The 13,444-nt window shown below is 36.8% G+C and overlaps 1 protein-coding gene across 1 annotated transcript; it reads right to left on the minus strand.

The window, feature by feature from the left end:
- Nucleotides 1-6,771: 6,771 nt before the first annotated feature.
- Nucleotides 6,772-12,798, minus strand: NDUFAF5 (NADH:ubiquinone oxidoreductase complex assembly factor 5; the record flags this gene model as incomplete). Its single annotated transcript, XM_010167929.1, has 9 exons — nt 6,772-6,858; nt 6,986-7,068; nt 7,400-7,483; nt 8,744-8,804; nt 9,319-9,516; nt 11,296-11,335; nt 11,841-11,944; nt 12,044-12,091; nt 12,735-12,798. Coding segments are annotated over 9 exons (769 nt in total), but the record flags the coding sequence as incomplete, so codon positions are not given.
- Between the last annotated feature and the right edge of the window lie 646 nt (nt 12,799-13,444).

The following is a 13,444-nucleotide window of genomic DNA, read 5'->3' on the forward strand; positions in this document are numbered from 1 at the left end:
CATTCAAAGTTTCACTTTCCATACAATAAAGACTCACTGAGCCAGGAGGAAAAAGAAACAACCAACCAAAAAACCAAACAAACAAAAAAGAAAAACAAAACTGTGAGCTACTGTTTAGAAAGCTCACATATAAATAAAACAATATATGTTTTAGTCTGTTTTGTGAAAGGTGGTAATCAAAGATCAGTCATCCATGCACCAAACAAGTGCTCTACGTCTGTTGACTGAACAGGGCTGTGACAGCAGCACAGCTCCTCCTGAGAATGCCTTCTAAATTGACAGCTGTAGGCAAAATAATCTAAGGTATACTTTGAGATACGACTAACAAAACCTCTTGGCAGTAGCTATGTCTCTGCTATTTTTTGGAATTCCAGAACTAACTACAGGTAACTAAAGAAATTCACAGGCAAGAAATCAGGGATGGATGGGATGCTATGCAAATGCATGTACATGGATACTAAGCTATGATTTATATTTCAAACCTGGTGAGCTATGAAGTTCAGCATTAGTTCACCAACTAAATCTTGCCACAATCGTTGCCTCAGAACAGCAATATTACTCCTGTAAGATTGAGCATTCTGCTGTTCAGTCAGGAAAAATACTGACTGGGAATCTAATCATCAGATCTAAAGTGGTAATTTATGGGAATTACATTTTTAATTGCAAAAGTGAAAGCAACTCCGATATTAGGAAATAACATCAGAAGTCCTGTATCAAATGCCAGTAAGTTCTGCATCAAATTAAAGCAGTGAATAATTCTAGAACTTGAATAAACTAATAGATCTTCACAAAAAGGAAAATAGAATACATAGTACAAAAGAAGCGGGAGACTTAAAAACATCCCTTAAGTAGATTTTGGTAAGAATGGAAGCTCCTGCCACCTAGGTACTAAAGCAATATATAATTCATAGCGATGAGATTATGGAGGAGCTAAAAAAGGGGTGTTATATATCACCATCAGTGGCTCAGTTCAGGGAGAAAACAGAGTACAGCAACTCCATTATCAACAAAAATTTGAAGTTACTACTTATTAGATCTGCCACCCATTAGATTTCCTTAGTAAATTGTTCCTTTCGGATGGTATTTTCACAGAACAAGTAATTTCTTAATATCAGTGTACTTCACCTTAGAAGTAAAAAGTGTAAGATTAGCTTCAAACCATTTAAATTAATGCATCTACTAAGTAAAATAGTCACCTTAAGTTGTTCATTTGGCTAAAAAAAGGTGGTATTACATAAGTAGAAGTGTATCCAACACGTTTCTGTTCCTGTAGCTTTGTAATCTATGAAATCAGAAATTATATTTGATCAGAAGTACAGAAATTTTCACGGCAGATACATTTATTCACAAGGGTAGTTTTATTCTTTGTTTTCTTAGTGTACTCACTCAAACTCAGGGTGCAATAATAAAAGAACAGGAAAATAATCAGAAGTCACATAACGTGCAGGTCCTAACTTCTACTTGTACAAAGTGTAAAGAAGCCCTACAAAATGCAGAAAAACAAATGCATGAATTTGGATTTGTTAATGTGGTAAAAATGAAGCCTCTTTATTTTACAAGTTATCATTAGAAAACTGCTATATTGTGATACATTCCGGCCTATCATGAAACACTTTGAGGCCAAGTAAGATTCCCCAGTATTCATCATCACTGCTCCAGACTAAGGTTCCAGAGACATTTTTCCCCGAGGACTTTGTCTCTTACTTTATGAATGTACCTTGTACCCCAAGAATGAGCTCCAAATCGTGGGGAAATCCACATAGCCTCCTCTTAGCAAAACAGCCTGGACAACATCAGATAGAAATACAAGTGCAATGAGTGTGAACAGAATATCCAAAACTCAGATGGTGTTTGCTCAAAACCTAGTAAGGCTGAAAATGAAGACAACCATCAGCCACACTAAACAGTAACCAGGCAGTTACCAAGAAACCTTTGGGGGGGAAAAAAAAAGAGCTAGCTTAAAATAAAGTATAAAAATCATAGAATGGCCTGGGCGGGAAGGAACCTTAAAGCTCATCCGGTTCCAACCACACTGCCATCAGCAGGGACACTTTCCACTAGACCAGGTTGCTCATCAAACCCAGCCTTGAACACTTCCAGGGAGGGGGCATCCACAACTTCCTTGGGCAACCCATTTTCCAGTGTCTGACCACCCTCACAGGGAAGAATTTCTTCCTAATATCTAATCTAAACCTCCCCTCTTTCAGTTTAAACACATTTCCCCTTGTTTTGTCATTAACTGCCCTTATGAAAAGTCCCTCCCCAGCTTTCCTGTAGGCCCCCTTCAGGTACTGGAAGACCACTGTGAGGTCTCCCTGGAGCCTTTTCTTCTCCAGGCTGAGCAACCCCAACTCTCTCAGCCTGTCCTCACAGCAGAGGTGCTCCAGCCCTTGGATGATCCTCATGGCCCTAACATTTCTAACAGTGAGAAGAGAAGCAGCCAACACCTGGTCTGACACTGAGAAGATGCCCTCCTGGCATCCCAAGCTCTGGTGAGGCCTGTGGGAGCACTCTCCCAGGACCCAGGAGTAGCCTGCATGCCTGCCAGTGGTCTGACAGCATAGGGCAGAAGCAGCACAGACCACTCCTGGGGTGTCTGCACACCACCTTGTGGGGTCCTATCCTAACAGGTGGGTAGATGAGTGGAGCACAGAGAACAGCACAGGTCAGCATGCAGCTACAGCATCCACATCTCCAAAGGTGGATGCAAACAGGGTAGCATGTACTCCTAGAAAGGTGGGCTCTTATAACCCAATCCTCCTGTTAAAGGGATAGAGGCAAGCATGTAACTGCAAACTTGTGGGGGACTGCTGTAGAAGAGTGTTTAGATATCTCAAGGTGTTTACTAAAGTTTTGTAATACTCATTTAACTGTTAGATTGCTGCTATTAATCCTGCATGTACAGTTCACAGACTAACAGTTCATTACAAGCTATTAATAAAACAACAAACCACTTTGATTCTAACCTGATTTAAGCCACATAGTTTTCCCCTACGACAAGCAAGATGCGGTCTCTTCAGTGCTTTCTACTTCAGACTGATACGCAGCCTTCGGCTAAAACTTAACTGTCTCAGGTTTTTCTTTTTCTTACTCTCTTTTTCCTTTTCCTTCACCAGAGGGCACCTAAGATATTTGTGAAATCAACCAAACAGCTATACAGGTCACATTTGCCTTAGTGCTCAGACTGATTCCAGTCAAACTCTACCATAACTGTATTCCCCCAAAAAAGAGTCTCCAAAACCTGAACCAAAATAGATAATGTCTTTGAAAAGTGGATATTAAGTTCTTGGTTTAGACAAATTAAAACTTAAAAGGTTTACTATCTATGCTAGCTTCCTTCATGTGGCCTCTTGAACAAGATGCTCTAATGAATTTAATCCACTAGATCAGATCTTTGCAAGAGGAAATTCCAATTAAATACCATATAAAAGACTGGTGTGTTTCTCCCCCTGCAACTGACAAAGTTTAGTTTTAACTCACTTCTAGAAAACAATGGGAAAAAAAAAGGGGTCATCCATATTTCTTTTTTAAGCAGAGTAAAAAAATAGTTAAATTTAACTTTGCATGGTTCCCTTCTGTACATTTGCTGATGAAATTTTTATAAATTAGAGGTAATCAAGAATCCTCTCCCACGTTTTAACTTCACAAATTTACAGAGTCTTTTGAAAGCATAGGATCTGCAAAACCTACGCTTGGGTTACAAAACGCAGGGCCTCTTCATCATCCCTATATCCTAAGCAGACTTGCATAAAGCTGTCTCCTGTAATCTTGATCCAGTACTAATCAAGGATACTGAACAAGCATGCTCACTGATCTGTTGACTCAGACTCTCATAACCTTTTTCAGGCTCAAAAATGCTAATGTTCATTAAGTGTAAAAGTGCTGCTTCTAATTTTTTTTTTTTTTTTTTAATTTATGGGCTCCTAACTTCTGACTAGTAAAAATAATTATCTCGCAGAATTCTTTTTTTGATTCCTCTGTAATCAGGAGAAAAACATTCTGTATTATGCATCAGGATTTTAAAACTAACTAAGCTTACAGGAGACTTATGTCACCTTAGCAACTACTTTTTAGAAGTTACTTACTCTGCAAAAGCTGATTTTTAACATGCACTTAGAATTTAAAATAATTTCTAGACCAGCAACTGGTAACCACATTCCTCTTCATTACAATTTTAGAAAGCCATAAAGACTGAAATCTGAAAAAAAGAATTAAAATATAACAGAGCCTTATATGACAAAAATATCTTTCATAGTAAATTAACTGTTTTCAAAAATATTCATTTGAGTGCCATACAAAGAAAGTGACTAGTGGAAAACAAGCAACCTAGAATCCCAAGAAGAAATACTACAGGAAAACAAAATGCAGTTAAAAACACACGAGGCAGTTATTCAAATGTAGCCAGCCAGGGAAATGAACACCTTCCCTGTCAGCCACATGCCCTCTAATTCCAACCAACACTGCTCCAATATCATATTTCTTACTCCTCACTTCTACTACTCCCCAGACCTTTTCCAAGTTAATGGAATATGTAAACTCCCCCCCCTCCACCAGGTGCTAGGAAGGAAACTACTCTTTTATTTCTCCCTGTTCAGAAGGTACATTTCCCCATCACCAAACCAAGTTCTTACCGGCTTTACTGTTTAGGTATTCCATCATGGAATATGAAATCAAAGAACTGGAAATCCTTCTTTTTCTCTGTAACTTAACTGAATGCTTCAAACAAGCACAGTAAAGGACCACTTCAATTAACATTTATCCAGCACATTCCACCTCCTCATTCCCTTAACACATCTGACTCACAACCAGTGACTCAAGTGACTTGGAATTAACCTACTAAAGCAAAAATGCATAAAGTTACAGTGATTTGATGCATAACTTAATAGAAACCTGCATGTGGGAAACTGGAGATTTTCCTCTTGAAGCGAATTTTATTTAAGCCAAAGATCTGCAGAAAAATGCAGTACCTTGCATCAAGTCCACCGATGTACTATAAAATAAATGGAGGCTTTCAGACAAACAAACTCTTCTTTTAGATTTAGTCTTAAGATAAAGAGCTTTAAAGGTTATCAGACCACTTACAGCCTCTCCCCCGTTTTCCAAGAGGGTTACTGTTCTCTTCTAAGGAAAGTGAAAGAGGAACTCATTCTCCTTTAATAATTATGGATTAGGCTTGTAAGCAAAAGCAAGAAAGACTATTCCTACCCTCCTTATCATGACGTTTTGTACCTTCTCTGTCCATTTCTTAGTCAAAGTCAAAGCCTGGTAGACAAAATAAACCACTAAATTAGGCCTTTAAATCGACATTCTAGCCAGCTGAATATCACATGAATAGTTTCATTTTAAACAGCATTTGTTATTTTGAAAACTGAACATTGGTTAAGTAGTAGGAAGTAACTTAATTATCTGTATTAGTCTTTGAATCATAATTCAATAATCCTTGACAGAATATGAAGGCTTCTGCCTACCTTGCCTATTTGGTCTGTGCCACACCATTCTGTCCAACTCCACCTGCTGGATAATCTGACAAAAAGCCTAGAGCAGCTTTCCTTTCACCAGTATTGATACACCACCTAGATACGATGATAAAACTGACTGAACAGTATATGTGATTATATATTCTTCATGGTTTTTCTTGCTATCATTCTCTATCAGTACTAGAATCCAGTGAAATCTCTCAGTAGATATTTTTTCTCAACACCTCAGGTTAATGAGCCATATTTGTAACTAACAAATTTCTAGTAATGCAGTTATTTACAGGATGTCATAGATCCTTGTCACAGCTAAGGAGAAAAAAGGATACTTCAGGCCTTTCAGCCTCCGATAGCAGAAAAGCAGAAAGTAATGTGTAAATGTATTTTGTAGCTAATATTTAGATAAAGTATCACCTTTAATTTTTCAAATGCTATGAGATAAAAAGAACATGTGAAAAAAAGCCAGGGAAATCCAAAAGAGTACCAAGTCAAGAGAATGCCAGTTCTAAACTAATTAATTTGAAATGTGCATGTCCATCTGAGTGCTAGGTGACTCTTGTGCTTGCTGCTCCTTTCAGTAAATTAAGTCAAATCACGATACATACAATGAAGCATCCACCTTTATGGCTGAGCTCTACTAATTCACATTCAGAAACATTTTTAGCTTTGAGAGTGGAAGGAAAAGTAACTTAATTTGAGGGCTGTAGGTGAAGGGTAGTAACATGAGATGTTTTTATAATACAGAACTTAACCACTTCCTTATGCAACCATTCACATTTCGAACAGTAACTGACAGTAACTTTTTACCCATAATTTCCAACCCACAGAAACCACAATAATTTAGATCTGCATATTTTCTTATATTTTCTCTTATAGGATGTGTTATGAATACACTTGCCACCAGGTACTACTCTTTATTATGATCCACCATCCTTTAGGGATAATTAAAAAAACAATGCAGGGTGATATACACTCAAGACTTTCAAATCATACCTGGAAAAATCTGTGATACTGAAATGCTGGAAGAGGCATTACGTTTTAGAATAGTAATTTAATCAAAAGTCAGAAGAGCTTGTATTCACTGAGAATACCGCTCAAATGTTTCCCTTGAAACAAAAAATGACCACCATTTTCCACAGCTGATGTTGTAGCACAGGCAGTAAAAAAAACCCCAAAATCTGCTCTGTGCAGATTATTATAATTTCAGAATGTTGTCACAAAAAAAGCACAAGTGAAGAGTGTCTGCAACAAGAAGTTTTATAGAAGCCTCAAGACAACTATTATTTCTGATGAAGAACTATTTTTTTCCTTTTGAAGGAAGGCCACGTATTTTTGCCAGATCTCCAAATGAAACTGTTGCAGAACCTCTCTGGGCTGGTTTTGCCTAAGAAAAAAAAAGAAGAAAAAAAATATATTGTTAATTTTAAGTTAAAATATTTTGTAAAAAGCTTTTAAAGCATCAGTAATTTAAAAAGTACCTTCAAACAGAAAATAGTTCAGGTTCACATTACCTGCGATTCGTGGAATTTCCAGCCAATCATGTAGTAGATCTGAAAGGTGGCAGGTACTGAACCATCGCTATTTCCGTACATTTCTGTCAGGGCAGGGAGGGAAATGAAAAAGAAAGGTACACAGAATGTCAGGTCTAAGAAATACTTAGTTCTCCAAACATTAGAACTAAGTATAACATATTCATCATAATGACACTTGGTGAAAGATTTGGGACAATAAAAATATCTCATACTGGTGCATCAACATAGTTCAAATCCTGTCATTATAATTAAGGTTTAAAATATCTGTATGGTAATGGTATTTTGTTCTATTCGAAAGTGCTGGGGTTTTTTCCACACAGAGGTCAGAGAAAGACATAGAAAATACGTTCTTAAAGTTATTTCAGATTAACTCATTACTTCCCAAATACTTACCTCGGTATATTGCAGCAGCTGCCAACATCGTCTCCCTGTGTAGCAGAGGTTTTCTATTCCAAGAGCAATTACTCTCCCCCATACCTAAAAATATGTTTCATCTTTAAGAAAAAGAAGATATAGCATATGCCATGAGTTAAGTGTCATGCACTAATGACAGATTTTTACTAAATGAGAATAAGTATAGAATCCTCTGAATCTCACTGTAAAAGAAAACCACATATTGCAGATAATTAGGTGTGTTTCTTACCCATAAGAATCCAAGTATTTTAGTGACAAGGCTTTACAATCTACAGTTTGTATTGCTAGGAATTATTTCAAATAATTACTTCTTCAGCCCAAGTCTTCAAACATTTAGGTTTTATAGTATAATTTTAAGCATGAGTACAAAGTGTTTATTTAGACACACCACTCGTATTTTTTTTAACAGATAAGCATCAAAATTACTATCTCGAGAGATTTTTAAAAACCACAAATCTAGTACCTTTAATCATGTACTGCATCTAAATGTTTCTGCAGAGAATGAAAGTTTTATTTTCATTAAGGAATTACTCTAAACAACAGCAGCTGATCCATAGTAAGAAGATGCCCAGAATTACTCTGTAAGTAACAACCCACTGCGTATGAACGACTACTTTACAACCCATGACAAATGTAATCAGAATACTCAGTTGTTAAGCATCTCAGTTGGTTTTTGCATTCCTGAGCAGACACCAATTTCAAAGTCTATTTACTCTCATTTCAAAGCAGTTTCCTGAACGTCCTGATAATTAGGGAGGCTCACAGGAAAAGTTAGTATGTGAGGTACGTGCTTTTGTCTCCCTTTCAGGGCTCTTCAGCAGGTTACACTGAACAGGCAGACAAAGAATGGGAATACAAGGGAAGCAGAAAATTCATAGCCAACCGTGAAGTAGCAAATCTTTGACTTCTGCTTCCCAACACAAATCTGCCAACAAGTCTAATCTCCTGACTCACTAGAGATCAGGAAAAAAGTAATGCTTCCACTGTTGCAATAAGCTTTATTTATTATTTATTTATTTATTGTAAGGAAGAAATTCTTTACACTTGAGGATGGTGAGACACTGGCCCAGGTTGCCCAGGGAGGTGGTAGAAGCCACATCCCTGGAAACATTCAAGGTCAGGCTGGACAGGGCTCTCAGCAACCTGATCCAGTTGAAGGTGTCCCTGCTCACTGCAGGGGGGGGTTGAATGGGATGACCTTTAACGGCCCATTCCCACTCAAATTATTCTGTGATTTGGAGTTAAGAAACACACAGTGAAACTATTCTGTAGTTGTATCACTGATATAGAAAACATTTATGTTTCCACAAAGTAAATACTTGCCTTGCAAGTCTTCCATAACCTCAAACAACCCTGGGTAGTTGACTTGAATTTCATCAGTATCCTGAAAGAATTTTGAAGTTTAGTTTTAGAATATATCAAGCTAAAACAGTAGCATCATGGTAGCCTTCAGAGCTGCTAACAGACTATTCATCTGTCACTTCAGTTCAAACTGTATTTCTTAGACAAATATACTGTCTTTAATATTTATAAAAAGTTTTGCTTACTATCCCAAATGCAATCACATTTTAACTGAAATGCCATTATTTTCTTCTTGGTTTTAGAAGAAACAGCAAGACTGTCTAAAGTTTTTTCAAGCAGGTCTAATATTCTCTGACATTTCTAGAAGACCACCATCCAAATTCTACTGGGCCTCTAGGCAAAGATACACTTCACCTGATTTCATTAATCACAGTGAAGCTGAGAACAGGAGTACAGGCTATTTCAGAAACTTACTCAGCAAGGTGCACAACATGGAAGCAGTACATTACAAATACATTTGTAAATAGTATTTTTTTATATATACCAGCAGCTCTGATGTTCTGGATTGTTCTGATTGTTCCCTTATTTATAATTACCACAGTCAGGGTGTTAAATCCAGCTCTCGACAGCAGATGTCCCAAATCAGAGACAGCAGTGAATGGTGATACATGAGGAGAAAATCCCCCTTCTCTCTCCAATTCTGCCAGCTGCAAAGAGCAACGAAGCTCATACAGAGTGTCTCCACCAAACATAGCACCAATGAACACTCCATCTGGCTTAAGAACTTGGTGAATCTACAATACAGAAAAAAAATGGTTTTTTGTTATTAAGCCTACATAGCCAAGAAGTTCTTTGGACCTTTTTTTTTTAAAAAATTAACTTAAAAGCAATTATTCCAATAGTAGTAACATATTTTTAACACTGACTGTATTTCACAAGGCAAGCTGCAACAAAACTTTTAATAACGCTGCAAATAATCTGTCTGAAAAAAAGACTATTAATTTTTAAGAGTGAATCTCCAGAAATTACACTCCCTGTCAGGAAACACAAAACACACTGTGGAAATCTAGGGTAAAACTATTTTCAGTGGGATACTCCTAAAACAATATCCCCACTTAATTTACTTCTGAAAATAAGCTAGATTAAGATACCTTCTGCTTACTTTCACTTTATCAGATAAGGGCAACAAAAATACTTTTTTTATTGCCTTGATTTAAGAGAAACTGAGGCCTCATTTTCCACTCGTGATCTTCGCGTTTCTGAACGCACAACAGAGTAAAGCAATTATATCTACCCATACTTATTTTTTTACTAGCCAGAACAGCAATATCCTGACTCAAAAGCCACAGTTGACAAGCTTTCTTGTCTACTAAGTCCTAGTCCCCTTCCTACTGAGGAGGTCAATAAACTCATGCTTTCTTTTTTTCTTAAGAATTGACAATAATCCCTGGTTTAGATATCCAGAAGAGCCATATTACATCATTAGGCTAACAAGACAGCAAAATCCTCAGCTTACCTTATTGATTTGAAACAAAAATATTTTAAACTGTTTTTAATTATTAAGCTACCTTTTCTATGCTAATAAAGAAGCTTTTAATTGGCAAGTAAGAAATTTAAGCAGTTGAAGGCAGTTTTCATTAGTTAAAGCTAGTGGTCCCAAAGTAGGAAATGAACAGTCACGACAAAAGTTGGCCAAGAACCCCAGTGCCCTCCCCTCTGTGGGACATTATAATGAGTCAGTTAGTTATACTGTGGAGGTAAAAATATTTTGCACTCAATAAAACACTTAAATTCCAGAGAAAAATGATATATTTCTTTCCAAACTTTCTTAAAAATTTTTGTTAAATAAGTACTGAAGGCATTCCAGTTTCTATTTTTATTATTTCCATACCAGCAAGGTACTCCTATTCATACCAACAGGTGACAGAATAGCACTGTAATGACTGGCCAATGTAAAACAAATGGAAAAACAGCAAACTGGTTAAAATATTCCTTGCTCTTGCTCCTCCCAAGTTAGCTGATTTGAAAAAAGTTTTCACCCGCAGGAAGGAGCCAAAATAATCAAAAAATCAGATTTTTTCAGTAACAGTTTCAGTTTTCTGTCATCAACAAGTATTTTTTTCATTTAAAAAAAAAAATCAAAAAGCCTTTAACAGGTTAAAGTTATATTTCAATATAAATAGCTGAGATATAAAAATAATACAATTTCCATAAACCAGTTCTAGAGAAGTTAGAATTAGAAAACTCTTGTACTACAAGTAGTAAGAGCTAACACACAATGAAATCACTAGCATTGCCTCAGTTCACATTAGTTACCATGATCTCAGCTGTTGAGACCACAAAACATTATACAAACATGCTGCTTCACAGTTATTTATTCCAAATTAATTTGAGACAGTAAATTGGTAGAAATATCAACTGATGCTCCTCAAACTGCCAGAAATACTGCAAAAAATACTTGTGTGCAATATGAGCTATTTTTGTGCCTTTTAAAGAAGACCTGGAAATACAGAGCGCTCTGAAGGCAAGTAATGGCAAGGGTTGATTTTTAGTATTAAAGAACAGTTTCTTACCTCTCTAAAAGCTCTAGGAAGATCATTCACCCAATGTAAACTGAAACAATAGAAATGTACATTTTATAATTGCATGTTAAATACAATTTAGGGAATGCAAATAATAGTTACATTATCTAATACGTTTCAGAATCCAAAGCAACAAGGTAGTTTCTCAAGCTGCAAAAGCTCTGGAATTCTTGCCTAAAAGTGATACTGAATAAAAACTAAAGTTTATATAAATAGTGCTTTTCTTTTTTTTTTTTTTCTTTGAAGCTGAAAAGATGTAAGTCCTGGAGCCCAGTTAGTCAAAATGCAGGAAAAAGAAGTTACATATGTCTTGAAGGAAAACAAGCAAACAAAAAAAAATAAGAACCATCAGAACAGCAGTTTTTCCCTAACATAGACTCATAGCAAATAAACAAGTACATTTCATACAGCGTGACTTATCACTGTTTAATGGACTATTTATCTTTCTCTTTTTTTCTCCTTAAAGTTACTCTCAAATAACATTATTTAAGGTGTTTAGCCAAAAAAAAAAATGTAAGTAAATGATTAATGCATACCTTAAGCTGCTAACAACAAGATTAAATGTATCTTCTTTGAAAGGAAGGAATTCCTCATCAGCTACAACACTGATCGTAGGGATTTCAGATTCTCTGGCATTTTTCTAATGTTGGGTTAGAAGAAAAGCAACATCAGAAACTCACTTCTTATGCTTTCCTGTATTATGGAATTAAAGAACATTAGCATTCAGAAAGCTACTTACTAAAGCATTCTCTGCAATATCAACTTGAATAAATTTTTCAACGGTTTCCTGAAATAAAATTTTAAAAGTCTATAAAATATGTGTTTTATAAATTGAGATTAGTATTTTTTTTTTAATGCTTACAGATACTTATATTAAGTTGGAAGCAGTCTCCTTAACACTTGATAAAACTTTAAGTAAAGTAGAAAGCATTTTTCACCCAACATAATACTTTGCAATTATATTAGGGAGAATAGCTGAGATAAAAGTAGCAACAGAAAACATATTCTGCATTGTTAGGTGTAAGTTCAGTCAGATATAAACCATGGATTAACAGCCAATGAAGTACTTTTACTACAGGCACGGTTTACAAAGGGTAAACTGTTCACCACTTAGAAGTCTCTATAACAATACTTCTCTTTAACAACTAAGTACCTCCAATAGATTGACTGAAAAACATGCATAACCCTACTCAAGACTAAAGGTTAACAGATTGCTTCCCTTGCACTACTCTCCATCGAGTCTGCAGCGACAGCAGAGTAACAGCCTGCACAACACACGTTTCTGGATGGTAGCTACAGATATGACAGGAAAAAAAAGTTACCTCATCAAAATTCATAGGATTATTTTAAGTTACACTAGAGCTCTATTTGAAAACAGAGGAATAAATACATACTTATTTTAAGCACTCTGAAGTATGAAGAGCCAGTACCTTGGTTAAATGTTGAGCTATGTAACCTCTTCCAGAGCCGACATCCAAAGCAAGAGGAAATGTTCTAAAGAGTAAGTTTAGCAACGTAAAATGCAATCAAGACTTTGGCTATTTTAAGTTTTAGACTATATTTTAAGCACTTATTTTCAAACATCTTTTAGCACTAAACACATTGAGCAGCCTTTTGTGGTCACTGCTATGAAAAAGCACAAAGCTGCCAAAAGTCTACCACTACTGTGTTCAGTTTTGGGGCCCCTCACTCCAAGAAGGACATGGAGGTACTGGAGTGTGTCCAGAGAAGGGCAACGAAGCTGGGAAAGGGTCTGAAACACAAGTGTGATGAGTTCTCAGCTGAGGGAACTGGGGTTGTTGAGCCTGGAGAAAAGGAGGCTGAGGGGAGACATTCTTACTCTCTACAACCACCTGAAAGGAGGGAGTAGTGAGGTGGGGGCCGGTCTCTTCTCTCAAGTAAGAGGTGACAGGACAAGGGGAAATGGCCTCAGGTTACACCAAGGGAGGTTTAGATGGGATATTATGAAAACTTTCCTCTCCGAAAGAGTGGTCAAGCACAGGACCCGGGTTTCCGAGGAAGGGGTGGATGCACCATCCCTGGCGCTGTTCAAAGCACGTGTAGCCGTGGCACTTCAGGACATGGGTTAGTGGGGACGCTGGTGCTGGGCTGACGGTCAGACCGGATGATCTCGGAGGTT

This window comes from Antrostomus carolinensis, unplaced genomic scaffold (assembly GCF_000700745.2).
Source record: "Antrostomus carolinensis isolate BGI_N321 unplaced genomic scaffold, ASM70074v2 scaffold3060, whole genome shotgun sequence".
Classification (NCBI taxonomy): domain Eukaryota; kingdom Metazoa; phylum Chordata; class Aves; order Caprimulgiformes; family Caprimulgidae; genus Antrostomus; species Antrostomus carolinensis.